We start from the raw sequence: 21,603 nt of genomic DNA, 5'->3' as shown, positions 1-21,603 counted from the left end.
GTTACACCTAACACTGTTTCCAGGGATACTGTTTATGTCAGGGTGAGTTTTCTATAGTACTCTTAACACTTTCTCCAGGGATACTGTTTATGTAAGGGTGAGTTTTCTGTGTTACACCTAACACTGTCTCCAGGGATACTGTTTATGTCAAGGTGAGTTTTCTGTGTTACACCTAACACTGTCTCCAGGGATACTGTTTATGTCAAGGTGAGTTTTCTGTGTTACACCTAACACTGTTTCCAGGGATACTGTTTATGTCAGGGTGAGTTTTCTATAGTACTCTTAACACTTTCTCCAGGGATACTGTTTATGTAAGGGTGAGTTTTCTGTGTTACACCTAACACTGTTTCCAGGGATACTGTTTATGTCAGGGTGAGTTTTCTATAGTACTCTTAACACTGTCTCCAGGGATACTGTTTATGTCAAGGTGAGTTTTCTGTGTTACACCTAACACTGTTTCCAGGGATACTGTTTATGTCAGGGTGAGTTTTCTATAGTACTCTTAACACTTTCTCCAGGGATACTGTTTATGTAAGGGTGAGTTTTCTATAGTACTCTTAACACTGTCTCCAGGGATACTGTTTATGTCAAGGTTAGTTTTCTGTGTTACACCTAACACTGTCTCCAGGGATACTGTTTATGTCAAGGTTAGTTTTCTGTGTTACACCTAACACTGTTTCCAGGGATACTGTTTATGTCAAGATGAGTTTTCTGTGTTACACCTAACACTGTTTCCAGGGATACTGTTTATGTCAAGGTGAGTTTTCTGTGTTACACCTAACACTGTCTCCAGGGATACTGTTTATGTCAAGGTGAGTTTTCTGTGTTACACCTAACACTGTCTCCAGGGATACTGTTTATGTCAAGGTTAGTTTTCTGTGTTACACCTAACACTGTCTCCAGGGATACTGTTTATGTCAAGGTTAGTTTTCTGTGTTACACCTAACACTGTTTCCAGGGATACTGTTTATGTCAAGATGAGTTTTCTGTGTTACACCTAACACTGTTTCCAGGGATACTGTTTATGTCAAGGTGAGTTTTCTATAGTACTCTTTTTGTTTGATTTTGTCATTTAATGTAAATGAAAATTTTGATCTTGGGGTGCTGCAGTTGCCAAAAGTTCTTCATAGTCACAGGATGTGTAAAAAAAACATTTCTAGTTGTTCATAGATTCTGCATATTATTAATGGTATCAGAATTGCCACGAAAAATTAAATTAAATCATTGCTCTGTAAGGTTCTTTAATTCATGATAAAATGGTGAAAATTGATACAAGTGACCACAAAGTAAGACTTAAAATAAAGACATTCAAGCATTTAAAATCATCAAAATAAACAAGCATTTCTAAGAATTGATCATGGTTGCATAATGACAAAAACATTTCACTTGTTGCCAAAATGTGTGTTAAAGAGATAAGATAATCCAAATCCAAAAATATTGCTTTCGTAATTTTTCAGAAAATCCTACATTAGTTTCCAAATCAATGTAGGAAAAGGCTGCTGGAAAAAAGAGTTAACTCTCAAAATTATTCCCCTGTAAATACATAATACTTTCACAGAATTTTAGCTACAGATGCAAATTTGTGACCTTATGTATGTATGACATCACAAATTGTATAATTATGTACACATACATGTATATACATACTGATCTTCTAGAGTTACTTCCCTTATTTCACTCTTCATCACTTAATGATATAATATAGAACATGGCTTTTACTTCTGTGTGGTTGTGCAATATTCAAATATGTCACATTTTCAAACATCCAAGGAGTATTCCAATATCTAAATTCTTATTTACTACAGAACAAACTGAAAGTTTGCAGATGAAGAAAATGATCACTGAAGAGTTATCTCCCTTCTATAAGTAAAAGCTAATTTTGCATACTGACAAAGCATTCCACTGATGACATATGTGATTGTTAAGATTTCCTTCTTGTCCATAAGAACACATTTCTCTTCTTTAACATCAGATATAAACATATGAATAGATATATCTTTTTTACTTATTCTCTGGAAGCATCAGTTTTTGCACTGATGCATGTTCCAAATTTCAATTAAGTACAAGCTATGTATGTTTTAAGAATGGACTTTTGATCTGTGATGTTTGTGAATAATTGTTCATTTACTCTCAAAATTAAATTTGAATTTTAAATTGACCTCTAAAGATATTACTTTACTGATGCATATAATTAATTAGTAATTAAGTAATCATCCTTACAGATATAGGGTGGGAGAACAAACTTCCTTTTTGTAGAACAGTGTAGTTGTTTAAAATGGTAGGAATCTTCTAGTCATTACCTAACACTGATTCCAGTTTACACATGTATAATCTTGTGTATTATAAAATTAGCTATAGAGATACCTATATATATATATATATAAATATATACAATGTCTGTATTATCATAGGTATTTATTGCTAATTTTTTTCCTACAATAGAATACATGTCCCTTCAGTCCCAATCAAGAGTAAATGCACCTTCAATTTGAGGTCAACCGATTCAGTCAGCCAGCAGAAATAAGAAAGTAATTTTTAAAAAAGATAAATATTTGATGAATTTAGTGCTTTCCATGTCAAAAATATTTTTCTTGGATGTGATTGGGCTACTTAACAGTTTCGATATTTGCAATTGTTGCGGATACACAAATTTATTATTATAGTATGTTGTTAAAAATTGATAATGTGCTGAAGTTTGATCGTGCAAAAATGATTAATGTTCATTTTAAGTGATAAAGATACCTCAAATAGTTTATTTTTAATATAACAGTAAAGTAAGACATACTGTAGGGAAGGATTTACATGTTTATTAATAAGGGGAAAATAAAGCCAATCAGTTGTTTCAGATTTGGGTTCACACAAAATTCTGATACAAAACAAAATGAATGCCACTATTCAACACACCTCTGTTGTTGGAAAAAAATTACAACGATGCCATGCTGAAATATTTATTTTCTGGCATGGTATAAATAAGTTATCATCCTTGAATATCGAGGTCTTGCTCAATTTCTTCCTCTCTGATCTCCTCTTCAACCTCTTCTTCGAAATGTTCTATTTCTACTTCCTCCCGAGGTGGCTCCTGCGTCGGTGGTAAGTCGTCAACATTTGCGAAGAGTTCACGTTCTATCTTTACGGCAAGTGTAGGTTTTACCTTGATTTCCGTTTTCCTTAAGGAGTAGTTGTAAAGCCACTTCCAGTGAAACCATATAATTCCCTTGATAATTCCATCAGGAGATATGGTCTTGTTTCCATCACGAATATAAAGGCCATTTAGAGAAGAATAGCCACAGTTCTTATACCACCATCCAGCACCATCTTTTGCGGCACAATTAAGGAACCATTTGTCGTTATCTCTGTCCTCTGTGGTGAATTTCATGTCGTTATGATAATTTAGAGAATCCCCTGCTGTGCCACGATAATTGCCGATGTTGAGCTGAAAACCGTTCTGTTCAGAAGAAACAAAAAATATGCCATATTCAGCAAATGCGTGATCATTGTCCCAGCCATACATATCGATTCTCATTGTGTAATTGTAGTAAGTTGTCATCTGATACAAGTTTTCGTTTCCTATCCAGTACTCACTGTTAGCGTTACCAAAGCCAAATGTATAGTCATCCCACAACCGGGTGAAGTTAATGCTACCGTCCATGCGTCGCTGGATGACTGTCCAACCGCCATTGTCTGTTTCCATGTCACACCACACATTCAGGATACGGCCCAGTGGCATTTTGATTGAGTACACTCCACTTCTTGTAATACCATTCATCAACAGTTCATGACAATCTGAAAATAGGCCATTATGTTACTTAGGTTACAAAAGTTTCAAAACTAAGATCAAAGTGAAAGGGTCAAAGGTTACAGTTTACATTGATCTTGATAGTGAATTTCAAATAACACGTAAGATAATTTGTAAGCATTAATGTAATGTATATGGTGAATATGAAAATCAAGTTATTTATTAGATTTATTATTTCAGGATAAAATTTTCAATACCAGATACTTGCAGTGTCTCTGCCCTCTATTACATTTAAGACAATTTCAGACAGAAATGTGAAAGGCCTACCTCGGATAAGTGGTACACCCTTCAGTGCTGGTGAAAATTTCAGGGGTTTTTCTCTTTCATCATCCTTTGCCTTCCTGAGTTTTGAAATCTTTTTACTTAGCTTGTCTATTCTCCTGTAAAACAAAAATGATTTCAATAATTCTAAAAACTTGGCTGTGTTCGGTCTTGTTTAGTGATGAATAAATTACAGTTTAATATCTTTTTCAAAAATCAATGAATTGTTTGAGGAGCAGCCAGATGCAATGCATTACAGTTCTAATGAGGAAATAGGTAGAAGATTAAAACTGTGATTTTGAATCTCTTCTTCTGAAACAATGCTGACAATTTATACTTTACCTTACAAGGTCATTGAGAAGACTCTCTCGTGAGTTTTTATCCGCCTCAAAGTCACGCTGTAATTTCTCAAGAATCATACATTGGTGTTCATTTTGTAGCTCCCTAGTGAGGGCGCGATAGTCCAAAGACTGACAAATGCTGACTTCATCTTGTGCTGTCACCACACTTAGTATACAGGCCCATGCCAGTAGTACCACCGTAGCTCCCATGGCACTGAAACACAAGTTTTATTTAAAACGAAATATTGCATTTAATGTGGAAATTGATTATGATAGATAGCATGACATTTATTGCAGATGCATTTACATGTAACTTTGCAATTAGAAATTTTAGCTCATTGTCACTTTTGTCACATTAATGAATTAGCACATTAATGAATTAGCACATTAATGAATTAGCAGATTAATGAATTAGCACATAATCCATCAAAGCTGTGTACTATATACCCTCTTAGTTAAACACTACAATCTATCACAGTTCTGAACTACAATATACCATAGTTCTGTACTGTTATCCACCACAATTCTGTTCTATAATTCATTGTAGTTCTGTACTATAATCCACCACAATTCTGTTCTATAATTCATTGTAGTTCTGTTCTATAATCATCATAGTCCTGTCCTATAATCCATCACAATCCTGTTCTATAATCCATCACAGTTCTGTACTATAATCCATTATAGTTCTGTTCTAAAATCAATCGTAGTTCTGTTCTATAATTCAGCATAGTTCTACACTATAATCCATCATAGTTCTGTACTATAATCCATCATAGTTCTGTACTATAATCCATCACAGTTCTGTTTTATAATCCATCATCTTTTTGTAGTATAATCCACCACAGATCTGTTCCACAATCTACCACAGATCTGCACTTGAATCCATTGTATTTCAGAACTATAATCCATCACAGTTCAGTACTTTACTCCATCATAGTTCAGTACTTTAATCCACCATAGTTTTGTATTATAATCCATCATAGTTTTGTATTATAATCCATCATAGTTCAGTACTTTAATCCACCATAGTTTTGTATTATAATCCATCATAGTTTTGTATTATAATCCACCATAGTTTTGTATTATAATCCATCATAGTTTTGTATTATAATCCACCATAGTTTTGTATTATAATCCATCATAGTTTTGTATTATAATCCACCATAGTTTTGTATTATAATCCATCATAGTTTTGTATTATAATCCATCATAGTTTTGTATTATAATCCACCATAGTTTTGTATTATAATCCATCATAGTTTTGTATTATAATCCACCATAGTTTTGTATTATAATCCACCATAGTTTTGTATTATAATCCATCATAGTTTTGTATTATAATCCATCATAGTTTTGTATTATAATCCATCATAGTTTTGTATTATAATCCATCATAGTTTTGTATTATAATCCATCATAGTTCTGTACTATAATGCATCTTACCTAATTCATCATAAGCTCGTTTGATACTCCATCACAGTTCTGGTAACTAATTGCCATCTTCATTTATACAGATTTGATAAAAGCCAGTTAATATCTGTTGAAGGATACAATCCCTTTCAACCTCTTTTGACATGTTTGGCTTAGGAATATTTTTTCATGATATTTGATACGCCAGTCAGGGATGGATTGGGTTATCACTGGACAATAAGCCCAGCAGGCCAACACAGAAGCCCAGAGAGCCAACATAGAACTTCTCTCACCAGTCAGGGAAGGATTGGGTTATCACTTGACTATAAGCACAGCAGACAACACAGAACCTCATTCACCAGCCAGGGAAGGATTGGGTTGTCACTTGACAATAAGCACAGCAGACAACACAGAACCTCATTCACCAGCCAGGGAAGGATTGGGTTGTCACTTGACAATAAGCACAGCAGACCAACACAGAACCTCATTCACCAGCCAGGGAAGGATTGGGTTGTCACTGGACAATAAGCACAGCAGACAACACAGAACCTCATTCACCAGTCAGGGAAGGATTGGGTTGTCACTTGACAATAAGCACAGCAGACAACACAGAACCTCATTCACCAGTCAGGGAAGGATTGGGTTATCACTGGACAATATGCACAGCAGACAACACAGAACCTCATTCACCAGTCAGGGATGGATTGGGTTGTCACTTGACAATAAGCACAGCAGACCAACACAGAACCTTGTTCACCAGCCAGGGAAGGATTGGGTTATCACTGGACAATAAGCCCAACAGGCCAACACAGAACCTCGTTCACCAGTCAGGGAAGGATTGGGTTATCACTGGACAATAAGCCCAGCAGGCCAACACAGAACCTCATTCACCAGTCAGGGAAGGATTGGGTTGTCACTTGACAATAAGCACAGCAGACAACACAGAATCTCATTCACCAGCCAGGGAAGGATTGGATTGTCACTGGACAATAAGCCCAGCAAGCCAACACAGAACCTCATTCAACAGTCAGGGAAGGATTTGGTTATCACTGAACAATAAGGACAGCAGGCCAACACAGAAGCCCAGACAGCCAATACAGAACCTCGACTTAAAGTTACAAACTGTTTTTTACTTTATACAATACAATGAAAAATCATTTGTTGGAAATTCAATGAAACAGTAATAAAATAGATGAGCTTATTTCCAGACATGGGCATATAATTGAATAAATATGGTAGCTAAATAAAAAGATTTCTTCCTCTAGAACATATTCTAATAAAGACTTTCAAGTTGGACTTGGTTTGTATATAATATCTCACAAGGTTGCAGAAGATTCCTTGTGGGAAAAAAATGTGTATTCAAAAATAACGATTAAGTAAACCAAAGTGATTCAGCACAGGTATTGTAACATTCACAGACTCTTACCTTGTTTTGGAATGTATAAGAAAGTTACACATCTTGGTGTAGATCCCAGTCCATTGTCACAGCGACATATTCAAACATTGTTCACAGAATCAAATTAGATGAAAGCCTAGTACATTCTCCGGGGTTCAAACAAGGGCTGCTTAATTTGTCGTATGTACTTTTTTGCATCAATGCATCATTCTTCTGACTTGTTGATTTGTAAACTTTTGATGAAAATCATTTGATCTGTGGGGTTTGACTTGCCACCAGTTGCTTCCCTTGCTAATAAACACAATTGCGTAACTGCATATAAGCATAGTTTGAAAGTTTTCCCCCAGATGGGCCCCCAGTGAAATGTTTTTTTAGGTTTCCGATGAAATTCTATATCCATTTTGACCACTAATGCAGCACCAATGCCGCAGGGCCAATTAATGATTTTATTAGATAAACATGTGTTTTAGATATACAGGCTCTGTTTCAGCCTTGGAATGCTTTCTTTATCGTCAGCTGTCAGTGTTTTGGATTTAGCTTGCCATATTATGAGTCTTGTAGAGGCAGCTGATGTTGATACATGATACACATTCAACTTTTTGCCTTTTTTTTTCATTCCTCCATACTTGAATAATGTAAACAGTAAACAAGTTGCAATCAAACCCTCTCTTCAAGCTTAACAAATGAATCTGAAAAAAATTGTTTTGAAATAATTTTTTGTGAAACCATCTTTAAATAAAGTTTTCTTTTAGAAAAAGTAATAAAGTTGAATAGGAAATGAAGGATGTTTCCACCAAATTGAAGAAAAAAGGGTAAAATTTGGCTAGTAATAATCACAAGGTTATCCAATTCAAACTAACCATGCTTCTGTCTGACTTGATGATTGCAAAATAGTTACTTGTCGTTAGGTCTTTGGTAAAGTAAGATGAAAGTCCAGAGCTCTTTCAAATGTGGAAGAGTATTGGACGGGTTCATGTTTTTAGGTCGTTAATGAAAATTATCACATGAATCACTTCAAAAAAAAAAGAAAAAGTTGATGAAATTCTTGAATCCTAAGTACAGGTTTAATTTGTTAAAACTGTTCAGTATCTTTTTGAGTTTTATCATTTACTTTAAAGAAAGATTTTATCCTAAATTGTTATATTATTACTAAAAAAAAGAATTCTTATTAGAAAAACAGGAAAATGGGTTGCACCTTGTCCCTTGTCTGACCATCTGTAAGCTGTCCTCATTTTCTTGAGGGGTTGATAAAAAAATACAAATGGCTAACAGGTGCCCATCTTGGATTTTGCAATTAAAGATTATCATTGTAAGTAATCTTGGAACATATTGATAGATCAATTTCAGGATCATGTATTTGATTTTAATATTGGAAAAAAAAAGGAAATATTCATGTAAAAATGGTAAAGGTACAGATAAGAATGGTACAGGTAAAAATGATACAGGTGAGAATGATACAGGTGAGAACAATACAGGTAAGAACAGTACAGGTAAGAACGATACAGGTAAGAATGGTACAGGTAAGACTAATACAGGTAAGAATGGTACAGGTAAGAATGGTACAGGTTAGAATGATACAGGTAAGAATGGTACAGGTAAAAATGATACAGGTAAAATGAATACAGGTAAGAACTATACAGGTTAGAATGATACAGGTAAGAATGATACAGGTAAGAATGATACAGGTTAGAATGATACAGGTAAGAACTATACAGGTTAGAACGATACAGGTAAGAATGATACAGGTAAAAATGATACAGGTAAGAATGATACAGGTAAGAATGATATTGGTTGGAATGGAAAAGATCCAACCAATAAAGATCATATGAAGATGGAATGTATGTGATATGCCTGATCAACACACATTCATTTTAGCACAACTCATATCTATATCTATAAAAAAAATTCTAATTTATTCGACAAACATTTAACACTGAAGTACATGCTAGCACATTTGTACCCTGTCCTTGACAGTTTCAGGGCACCAGAGACCTGGGATATCATTATCAAACTGGCACTTGAATTAAATGTTAAGTGTTTAAATGTTGGAATTGATTTAATTAAGCTTAAGATAATTAGTTTAGCTGCCAGCTGCAACATATCAGAGTTTATGAGGAGGCTTGTGTTACCTAGAGTACAAATGATAAATTTTATCACAGGTTTCCAGAATTGGACATGATGTGTAAAGAAGCATCGCAGTCTACTCCATTAAATGGTTTAGGTGATGTAAAAGTTGTTGTGTCTTACTGAATAACCTACATCACAGCAACCTCTAAACTAAATTTATATGTTACAGGGTAAAGGAAATATGGAGACCTACTGGTTGATTGAAGAAAATCAGGATTAAGAAACACCACAACAGTGACCAGTGTCCAGTGACATATTACGACAGTGACCAGTGTCCAGTGTTCAGTGACATATTACGACAGTGACCAGTGTCCAGTTACATGTTACAACAGTGATAAGTGTCCAGTGACATGTTACAACAGTAACCAGTTACATGTTACAACAGTGACCAGTGTTCAGTGACATATTACAACAGTGACCAGTGTCATGTTACAACAGTGACCAGTGTCCAGTTACATGTTACAAAAGTGACCAGTGTCCAGTGACATGTTACAACAGTGACCAGTGTCCAGTGACATGTTACAACAGTGACCAGTGTCCAGTTACATGTTACAACAGTGACCGGTATCCAGTGACATGTTACAATAGTGACCAGTGTCCAGTGACATGTTACAACAGTGACCAGTAATGGTGACATACTACAACACTGACCAGTGTCCAGTGATGGTCACATGTAACAACAGTGACATTTGAGGTCACAGGAGTAAAATTTACAGAAATATTCATAGTTGCGATGTTAACTGTTAGGGACATTATCAGCTTACAAGTGACAAGAGTCCAGTTAACACATCTAAAGGGTCAATTTTGTAGGGGACAACAGTCAACAGGAGACAAGAGTAAAATGTTTGTAGGTCACCAAAGTAAATTTTGTAGGTCTCAAGATTTAGCTTTGTAATTCACAAGAGTCAGTTTGGAAGGTCAGAAGAGTCAGTTTCCTAGAGTTAATTTGGTAGTCACAAGTGTCAAATTTGTAGGTCAAAAAAGTCTGCTGCAATGGTCAGAAGAGTCAATTTCCTAGGATGGATGAGTCAACTTTTTACATCACAAGAGTGTGCTTGATAGGTCTCAAAGAGTCAACTTCATAGGTCTCAAGTGTCAACTTTGTAGGTCACAAAAGTCTGCTACCAAGGTCAGAAGAGTCAATTTCCTAGGATGGGTGAGTCAAGTTTGTACATCACCTTGTGACTCCTGTTTTGAATTAGATGATGTGACTTCAGTAGTGTAACCTGTGACAATATTTCAGATTCTTTAATGATGTAACTAGCTTGTTTTACTTCTTCTTCGTAAGAATTTAAACAGCTAAAACTACAAATGATTACTGTTATAGAGCACAAATAGAAGTAGTACACAACTATTGTATATTATATGCGATATCAAATTAGTTAGAATATATTGAGTCCTAATGAAGTAGATGTTCATTTTTAGCCCACCATCTATTCAAATCGCCCTCCGTCCGTGGTCTGTAAACAATTCTTGTTACCGCTATTTCTGGAAAAGTAGTGGATGGATATTTCTTAAAATTCATATGCAAGTTCCCCTTGGTCCCTAGTTGTGCATTGTACCTTTTTTGGACTGATTCGAATTCAAGATGGCCGACAGGCGGCCATCTTGGAGTTTGAAAGCAAAAGATTGTTATCGCTATTTCTGAGAAAGTACTTGATGGATCTTTCTCAAATTTCATATGCAGTTTCCCCTTGGTCCCTAGTTGTGCATTGTATCTTTTTTGGACTGATTCGAATTCACTGTCGGCCATCTTTTATTTTGAAAGTAAAATCTTGTTACCGCTATTTCTTAGGAAGTACTGGATGGATCCTTCTGATATTTCATAGGTATTGGTTTCCCTTGGTCCCTAGTTGTGCATTGTACCTTTTTTGGGCTGATTTAAAATCAAGGTGGCCCACAGGCAGCCATCTTCGATGTCAACACTAATACAGCACAAGCATATTTTCTTTGATATTCTATCATATTGATTCAAGACCATGTCCATTATCCACCTGTAACTGACTGCTATCTAATAATACTTTGATCTTTTTCAAATGTTATTTGCTAATAGGTGCTTAATATAAATATCTTGTGCCATCATTGAGTACATTCAATGAAGACCAGTTCATGAACATTTACAACACAACACCTGCAACAAAAAAAAATAAATAAACAAATCTTCAAGAACTGAAAACAGATCCTCAAATGGTGGGCGCCAAGATCCCAATGGGATCTCTTGTTTGATACATATATCCCCTTGTTTCTCTGTTCCCTTCATTGACCGACCTTGGTCTATATATAATTTGTCTAAATGATAGTGAAAATTTTAATGATGCCATATACCTTTCTAAAAACATGTAATAAATGTTTACTGGATGTTGATCGAGCTCTCCAAAAATGTATTATAAACAGATCAGAATAGATTCATTTAAACCTAGACTTAAATAATTTACATATCCCTTATGATCAACCAGAATAGATCTCTATTTAACAAGACTATAACTGATCCTCATGTCCCTGTTATACAGACCAGAATAGATCTGTATTTAACTAGTCTATAACTGCTTCTCATGTCCCTGTGATACAGACAAGATTAGAACTATATTTAACTAGACTATAACTGATTCTCAGGTCCCTGTGATACAGGCCAGAATAGATCTCTACTTAACTAGACTACAACTGATAACATGTTGGGTTTATAGTTCCAAATACATAACATATTTAATGTAGTGTATATAAGGTCGTCTAATTTATGATTTTTTCTAGGTCACCTAGGACAAAGTCTCATGGTGACTTATTGCAGTACCTTTTTGTCTGGCATTGTGACGTCGGTAAACTTTTTACATTTTTGGCTTCTTCTGGAAGACCTAAAAACTGATTTCAATGAAACTTTGCAAAAACCATCCATGACCAAACATTAACCAAAATTGTAGTAAATTACAGTCCCCAGGGACCTGATGGGTGTAGTCATATTGACTAAAATTAAAAAAAAAAAATCTTCTCAATACCAAATATGGTAGAGTCAAATACTCGTCATGGATGGAAGGGTCTTAAGGTAACATTTCTTATTTTCTCTTTTCTATACTACACAATTCATTCCAAGTGTTTCAGTTTCGAGTTCACTCGGGTGACTGATTAGGCCTCTCAATCTCTTGTTTAGTTACTCATTTCTTCTTGCTGGGAATGAAATATTGTTTCGGTAATGAGGAACATGGAGTATGCAATTATGGATTTAGATATATAAGTCTAGATGCCAATATTAGCATACTTATTGATGAACACATATTTATAGAGTTTTGATTAAGTCTTGTACTTAGAAAAGATGATCGTTTAGATCAATATTAATTAATCCTTGGAAAAACAAAACAGATTATACATTTTAAATGTGAGAAAACTATAGATAATCACATTTCCGAAAACCAATTTGTTCATGACACAAGCAGTGGAGATTCTCTTACTGGTTATATTATAAGAATTGATCTTCTGTTGAGGCATTACCAACCTAAAGAAAGTATTCTAAAATATGCATTTTGGAGTAATGGTGGGTATGCATTTACTGACATGTTAGAAAGCAATATATAACTAACTTGGAGGGTGAACTGACCAAGAATACTTTTTTTTTAAACATAGAAGTATGATCTTATGTTGGTAAGATTGTAGGAAGTTAATTAAAAAAAAAAAAACAGAAACTGGGATTTCTGAGATGTCCACTATTCAAAAGGTGTTGATTAGAAAGCACAAACTTGATAATGGATTTTTTCAAGATTAGGCAATTGATTGCATGGTGCATGTGTTTGGTTGTATGCATGTTAAAGAAAGATATATTAAATAAAATCAGACAATACGTTGTGTTATGCAATTTTTGTGAGTAAAAAACAGAGTAATTTCACCTGTTTAGGCACCAGACGCTCTGAATAATTTAATTTATTTTGTTGTAAATTAGTGTACTATTACAATAGCAGCTTGGATTTAATGCCAATTGAAAGGTAAAGTGTACTTCAGCTCTTGATGGTACTATACTGGAGATATATGGATAGATATCTTAGATGACGGAGGTGAATCAAATAAAATGTCATGATTTCGAAAAAGCATTTGACAAGGTCCCACACTGTTGACTGGAAGGAAAACCAAGGAGTTAGGACACGCATAGTAAAGACATTAATTGTGTAGAAAACATTTCATGCCACCAAAGGAAATGCAGTGATTTCTAATGGAAATTCATCGCAAGATCTCCTCGAACTAATTAAATGGTATCCCTTATGGAAGAGTTCTTTGTCTAATTCTGTTTGTGAATTTACATAAATAGTTTGCCAGATTATACCCTATCAACTATATTCCTGTTTACAGATAGCACAAATATCAGCATAGATCAATCAAAGCTGATGAGGATAGGAAAACTTTTTTCAAAAAGGTTTGGATCATTTACAGAATGTCGTCATTTAAAATGTTAAGTATTAATAGGGACGTATACCTGCAAATTTGTATTGTATACATCCCTCATACTTAACTTTAAAATTTCCAGCAAGTACTGTATTTTAGCTCCTCTGCTCTATATTGGTATATGTGTACATGTGTATGTATGCTTTGATCCCTAATGTGGACTGAAATTTGTCAACAAAGTGATTAAATTGAATTGAATTACACGTTTGGTGCCGAAATAAAGCAAGACAATATGTATCATCTTAAAAAACATTAGATACGCTGTAATACTGGGACATTAGGCATTGGAATATTGGTGGAAACATTGAAAAATCTGTATACACTGGAATACTGGTGAATACTTTGGAATAATGGTGGATACATTGGAATATTGTTGGAAATATTGGAATACTTGTAGATGCATTGGAGTATTGTTGTAAATATTGGAATACTTGTAGATGCATTGGAATATTGTTGGAAATATTGGAATACTTGTAGATGCATTGGAATATTGTTGGAAATATTTGAATGTGTAATGTTGCGATGGATACATATGGATACTGGTGGATCTAGTGGAATATTGGTCAATCCACTGGAATACTTAATGATACACTGGAGTACTGGCAGATCCATAAGAATACTGTATGCTACATTGGAATACTGTACGCTACATTGGAATACTGTATGCTACATTGGAATACTGTATGCTACATTGGAATACTGGTGGATACATCAGAATAATGGTGGATACATTGGAATTTTGGTGGATATACTGAAATATTGGTGAATACTTGTAGATGCATTGTGATACTGGCAGAAACATTTAAATGTGTAACGTATCGGTGGATACATTGGAATATTGGTGGATACATTGGAATATTGGTGGATACATTGGAATAATGGTGGATACATTGGAATGTTGGTGGATACATTGGAATATTGGTGGATACATCAGAATAATGGTGGATGCATTGGAATGTTGGTGGATGCATTGGAATAATGGTGGATACATTGGAATAATGGTGGATACATTGGAATGTTGGTGGATACATCAGAATAATGGTGGATACATTGGAATATTGGTGGATACATTGGAATAATGGTGGTTACATTGGAATAATGGTGGATACACTGGAATATTGGTGGATACATTGGAATAATGGTGGATACATTGGAATATTGGTGGATACAATTGGATTACTGGAGGATGACAACCTTTTCATTACACATTCAGCAGGTAGTAAGCAAGACACAGTATTTATTGTTTGCATTGCCCATCAAATTCCTGAGCTGAAACATCTACCATGCATACAGGAACTGCCTGAAGAAGCTGAATAGTTCCATACTCCTGATAAATTACCTGCTGAAGAGTAGGAGGATATGTAGTAAATATCACCAAGACGATGAATAGTTTTCACAGTAAGGTTTGAAAATTGAACTTTTCATCAGGATCCATCAACCTGGGCAAGAGATCAATCACATTCTCCCAAAAATAAACACATATATATATATATATATTTACAATGTATAGTGCCACTATTGTACATGTCATACCTGCATATGTGTCCCAGACATTTACAAACATTCTTTTAGATTCACAACTATTGCCATATGTAACAGCCTCTCAGCGGCAGTTGTACAATGATTACATAATTTGAAATTGGTTTGGAAAAACTTTTTTTAATCAAAATTTAGTCACTTATCTATTTTCATGACACATGGAGGCAGAAACTCTTGCTTCCATAATTGATCCAATAAAAACCCTATTAAATATATCATTTAATGAATATATTTTATGATACAAGATGCAAGTCTAACATTCTGTATTTATTCGTGATCATTATTTTTTTAATAAAAAAAAATGTTAGTGGTTGATTATTATTTTTACGGGTCAGAATCACAAGAGAACATTGTATCAGGGGGCATAACTCGTATAGTTGATAATGATTGAGTCGTATGACGTTGTATTACATAATATTCGGCACCAAACGTGTATTTTAGATAAATTATCACTACCAACTGTGTAACATTCGTTTATTCTTTGCTGTTAGTTGGAGCTGGAATTGATAAGAAAATCTTTGGTTGGTATAAGGAATTTTGGGTTATTTTAGTGGTCTTTTTACCGATAAGGAGTTTGAAAACGTATTATATGTTTATATAATTGTGATGCCAGGAAATATTTTTCTACTCTGTACCCATCCAAGTATTCCATTCGCTTGACTGTCCTATTTGGTACGCAGTTTCTTGTAATGTTTTATTACAACGTACCAACGTGTTATCACTTCCGGTTCCGTTTTACTAACCCCTGTGGGGTCAACCGGTGTCGTCGTTGCGTTATATGAAGGTGTCCATCTATATAGCAAGAACAGGGATACTCTGAGTCAAAGGTTTGTACAAGAATTGACAGATAAATTACACGCAGCCTAAAACTTTGTCGTTATATAATTGGAGTATGTTTGCAGGTGAATCACGGAATCTAATGTCTCTTCGTCCTGGAGAGTTTCCGTTTAAAAAAATCTCAACCTGTTTGTTCTTTCGATTGTTGTTAGTACCCCGTGATAGTTTCCACGAGATTCTTAAATGTGACATGTCAAGTTAATTGTGACTAGTGATGCATATTCTACAGTACTACTCTAGTGAGTCCGTTTAAACTATAACTCTTTACACAGAACAAAGAAATATTGTAGAGGAGCAGTTTCAACCTTGTTTTCTCAACTTCACAGATAATGTACTGGTTTATATCTTTTCGACTGAATTGTTTATACAATGTTAATATGATTGGAGGTGTTACTGTTGGCTCGTGCATAGAGTTTGCAGTAAAGGAAGAATTGATTTTTGGTTTTGTTCTGTTTTGTTTATATTGTTATCATTTTGGTATGGGTAAGATGTTGACATGATATATAGTGGTGGCAGAGTCATAGATAACAAAGAGAGTTATCAGAAATATGTCAAATTGGTATTGAGGTCTTGAGTCAAATTATTATCATATCGTAACAACTTGAAAATCACACGAAAAAAAATAAACAAAAAACATAACTTGTATTTATGTGAAGCCTGGAACAGCAAATCTTGAACACATATATAGTTGCAAACCTGTTGCAATTGGGGTAATTGACGGAAATGGAATTGAATTACCAAAATGGAGGAAAATTAGACCTGTTTCAATTATGTTTTAAGAGAATGGGCCTAGAATAGTGATCTTTAATGGTCATGATTGGTTTGTATGTCAAAAATAGCAAGTTAATTCCATTTAAAAACATTTCATTTCTTTTTAACAAAAAATACTGACCTCATGGGAGGACTGTCACCTGACTTGAATTACCGAACTGGAGGAAAACGGACATGAAATCAACAATATCTCAGGAGAATGGCCCCATTATAGCAATATTTGATATAGGTTGTGGTCATGTGATGATAAAATATTGACAACTTATTTTACTTCCATCTATTTGAAATTAATTTTTGCCAAAGCTAATTACCGAAATGAAGATAAGTGAACTTAAAATCAGTATTTTTACAGGAGAATGAATTCACTTCTGCAATTTGTGTTATTGATTTTGGTCATGCACAGAAAAAAATGAGTTTGTATTACAAAGGTACACAAAGAATTAGTTACTAACAATGTCATCATAAGCCTATTCAAAGTCATATTTTTCGTTCAAGATTAACCACTGTAAAGGAGAGAAACGGACCCAACTTTGGCTCTTTATCAAGAAAATGGAAGCACTAGAGTAGTCTATGGCATTCATTTAAGTTATATTAGGAAAATTGTGGTTGTATATATCTGACAAGTATTTCAAATTAATATTTCAAATGACCACAATGAAGGGTTAATTTTTGCCTTTCTTTAATGGCTGTGGGCGTAAGTAAAGAAGGAGTCGGAAACGAAGAATTCAGAATAGTTCTTGTACTTACTAATCTTCTGGAAAATTTGCGAGTGAATTTGACAGCATTGTTTTGTTTTTCTAATATTGGCTGTAAGTGATTATTGACTCAAAACATGCATAAACATTACATCATTTCTACACAAATACAATGAGCATAGCTGCAAAAATGTTTGTTGAAAAAAGATTATTCAATAAAATAAATAGAAGCTGGCATACATGGAGAAGTCACTACACAAACCTGACTTGGATATGCTGTCTTTATGAGAGTAAATAAAAATGTAAGTCAAAATAAACATAAAAACAAATATTAGATCTTAGATGTTTTAATAGACAATGACATAGTACTAGATTGGGGATACTTCTTGTGAAATGAATTACAAGAAAAAAGACATCAATATTATTACCTGCTTTACTTTTGCACACACTATTGGAGAAATTTTACTCTAGAAGATCGTTTTAGAAAACATTACATTTTTCATTACATAAAGTATTATAAAAGTAATATAATTTGTATTAGATAAGTAATTAAGCTGCTATGGTCTGATGTATCAACCCCCTCTCCCAATAAACACTCATAGGTCATTAGAATTAATACATTATACCATGTTATTTGGGCATAAGTTTTACACATCTGAGTACCCCCTTTCGATTGCTGTCAGATGTTCTCAGAGGCCTGTAACACAAACAAGGTAGATTACAGTGGTTGGTCAGTATCCTTAGAGACCGATACCTGTAACAGGGGAGGAGTCAAGTGGAAAAGAATTGAAGGAATCTTTCAATGTTTTTTACCCATGAATGTTGCAATCAGAATGACAAAAAACAAGAGATATTTATAAAAAATGTTCTAAATTTTGATTGCATATTTACTTCAGACAAAGAGTTTTTTTATATATATATATTTTTTTCTGTCTAGGATAAGAACTTAAGGTATCTTGAGAATTTACAGAATTTAATGCAGACTTCTTCCAGTTTTTGTAAGAGAAAACAATTGTTTAGTTTTGCTTTCACATAACCACTTAAATTTTACTATTCAACACATTAGAAAAACTCTCATGTTGAGAAATAATACTTGAGTTTTATTAGATTGAAAGAGTAAATAACTGAAAGAATAATTAATCTATTTCACTACAGGCTTTTCTCGTGAGTTGATATATATAGTTTACTTGGACATTTAAAAATGCAGTGTAATGATATTCATGTTTTTATATTTGATTATCATTTATAATGTTGTTTTTTTTAATAATTATAAGTCAGAACATATAATAGTTCTGATGTGTGTGTGATCCATTATAATGTACACTTGAATGAATATAAACATTGGCACCTACTTCTAAACGCTGGTTATGATCTTATCAATTGGCTAAGCATTGTTCTTTATCACAGACTTCAAGAAGAGCTTTGAGTAGGTTTGCTCATTCAACATGTTCCAAGTATTTTATTTACAGGATATTAAAATGCTTCTTAGACAATAGATATGATGATCAAATTTGAGATTATTTGAATTCTGTCGGTTTATGTCATAAGCTGATACATGCACAGGGACACTTATAGCCTACCATTATGTAACATTAGATGGTGAGGTATCAAAATCACTCTGATATGTCTGTGGTCAGTTTCAATTTCTGGCAGGGTTGCACATAGTGCAAATCCGGGGTATAGTATGGTTAATGTCGGGCTGGCGGGGAAAAGGGGTACCAGTTTTGTAGAATCAACTCCTCCTAGAGTTTTTGACAAAGAAGCTTGAAACATGGGATGTTTATATTTATATGTTGAAGATGTGCACCTCCTATTATGGATTCATTCTGGACATTTTTCTGGATTTTCCGGACTTTGGAACTTAGTTATTTTCTGCAGTTTGGCAGGGAAAAGGGGTACTAGTTTTGTAGAATCAACTCCTCCTAGAGTTTTTGATGTAGAAGCTTGAAATTTTGAAGGATGTTTATATATATGTTGAAGATGTGTATGTATTAATTTAGGATTGATTCCGGACATTTTTCTGGATTTTCCAGAATATGGAACGTAGTTATTTTCTGCAGTTTGGCAGGGAAAAGGGGTACTAGTTTTGTAGAATCAACTCTTCCTAGAGTTTTTGATGTAGAAGCCTGAAATTTTGTGGGATGTTTATATATATGTTGAAGATGTGTATGTATTAATTTAGGATTCATTCCGGACATTTTTCTGGATTTTCCAGAATTTGGAACTTCGTCTTATTCAATAGTCTGGCTTGGAAAATCCAAGATGGCAGCCTTTGCCTTTCATATAAATCACTTTGGGGCCCTAGATGTCCATTGTCTGTTTTTGAACATCTCTGAATCAAAATTGGCTGCAACTTCCTTCTTCAAATGCCTTTTGTCTGCACCAATTCATAAAATACAACCAAACTTTCTCTCTTATAACAAATAAATATTCTACATTCTACAAATGAAACACCCTTAACTGTCTTATAAATACCATAAAACATTGCACTCATCCCGCAGCCCGGCCAATTGTGGCTTTGCCCCATTATATTTCATTTTGTATGCAACAGCATATAAGATTGACAATATACATACAAATAATAACACTTACATTTACACAAGATGGCGGAGAACATCTACAAATATACCCTGGTAATCAATTTAAAGTCCAGTTTCTCCCCATTTTGGTATGTCAACAATAGTGGAAACCACGCCATGAATTGCAAATTTAAAAAATTGAATTAAATTACTCCTTGTGAAAATAAACTTATTATCTCCCATGAAACATGTTTGCAGCGGAAATTAATTTGAGCTCTGTGCTTTCATCCGTCTGTGCATCCGTCCGTTCAACTTAACTTCAGAAAACTTGCTGTATGACTTTTGTGAAATTACTGACTTTACAATTTTCACAATTTGGTTATTAAACTCTTTCAGGAATATGTTACAGATGCTAGTCCTAGTACTGGAATAGTTTAATGATTATCATATCATTGAAATTTGAAAACCAAACTGAAACTGGATATGAAACAAAACAATAAGTTGTCGATATGACAACAAGATTTAAACTTTTCGTTTCACACATCAACAACATCCTTTATCTCAAGTTAATAGCTGATTACTTTTGATGGTGTTTGAAAACATTAAAAAGGTGCATAAAAATACTTTCATATAACTAACATATGAAAACCAAATTTAAATCTAATACAGGGAAATGAATGAAAAAAATATTTTCAGATATTCTGGTAAGAGTATTAGCCAATATATGGCCATGTAATGGTTAACACTGCCTTGGACATTTAGATATTTGAGATATTTTCAGAGAACTCTCCTGCACAAATGATGAATCAGAAGTAATTGTCACAGCAAAGATACAACACAGAATAATCATTATTATTAGGTATTAAGATAAACAATTGCTTTCATGGACACTCCGAGTATCTAGGTCCTGATTATGTGCACCTGTGATTTGACCACCAAAAGCTCCCTTGAACTTTATTTAGAAATACTCAAATTGAAATTTGTATTATTTAGTTATCTGAAAACAAAACAAAAACAATGAACAATTTTGAGTGTTAGGTTGTTTTCACGTAAGTGGTTGAAACCTTTCAACCTGCTAGAACAATACTGAGTACACACCGGTGTAATATCATATTTGTATCCATCATATTTGTATCCCCCTATAGTATTTGTATCCACCCTCAACATCTTTTTAATCCACCATCATCAGATGGTCCGTCCGTCCGTCCTTCCGTCCGTAAACAATTCTTGTTACGGCTATATCTGGAAAAGTACTGGATGGATCTTTCTCAAATTTCATATGCAGGTTCCCCTTGGTCCCTAGTTGTGCATTGTACCTTTTTTGGACTGATTGGAATTCAAGATGGCCGACAGGCAGTTCTGGGAAAGTAGTGGATGGATCTTTCTCAAATTTCATATGCAGTTTCCCCTCAGTCCCTAATTGTGCATTGTACTTTTTTGGACTGTTCTGAAATCAACATGTCTGCTTGTCAGCAAACTTGGATTTTGG

General features: G+C 34.2%; 2 protein-coding genes across 2 annotated transcripts in view; one reads left to right on the top strand and one right to left on the bottom strand.

Moving 5' to 3' along the window:
* Nucleotides 1-9,744, top strand: part of LOC132554048 (soluble guanylate cyclase 89Db-like) — a 38,792-nt gene extending 29,048 nt beyond the window's left edge. Inside the window, exon 10 of the mRNA XM_060218346.1 lies at nt 9,501-9,744. Within this exon, the coding sequence (XP_060074329.1) occupies nt 9,501-9,551 (51 nt within the window). The 3' untranslated portion in view covers nt 9,552-9,744. The remainder of the gene's footprint in view (nt 1-9,500) is intronic.
* LOC132553649 (microfibril-associated glycoprotein 4-like) lies at nt 1,225-7,504 on the bottom strand. Its single transcript, XM_060217911.1, has 4 exons — nt 7,235-7,504; nt 4,400-4,612; nt 4,064-4,176; nt 1,225-3,783 (listed from the first exon to the last, which is right to left on the bottom strand). The coding sequence occupies exons 1-4, from the start codon at nt 7,264-7,266 to the stop codon at nt 2,978-2,980; spliced, it is 1,164 nt and encodes a 387-aa protein (XP_060073894.1). The 5' UTR covers nt 7,267-7,504; the 3' UTR covers nt 1,225-2,977.
* Nucleotides 9,745-21,603: the final 11,859 nt, after the last annotated feature.

The sequence above is a fragment of the Ylistrum balloti genome, unplaced genomic scaffold (genome assembly GCF_031769215.1).
Source record: "Ylistrum balloti isolate Yb309-2 unplaced genomic scaffold, AGI_CSIRO_Ybal_v1 Utg369640, whole genome shotgun sequence".
Taxonomy (NCBI): Eukaryota; Metazoa; Mollusca; class Bivalvia; order Pectinida; family Pectinidae; genus Ylistrum; species Ylistrum balloti.
The sequence above is the reverse complement of the archived record's forward strand: the minus strand, read 5'-3'. Positions and strand labels throughout refer to the sequence as shown.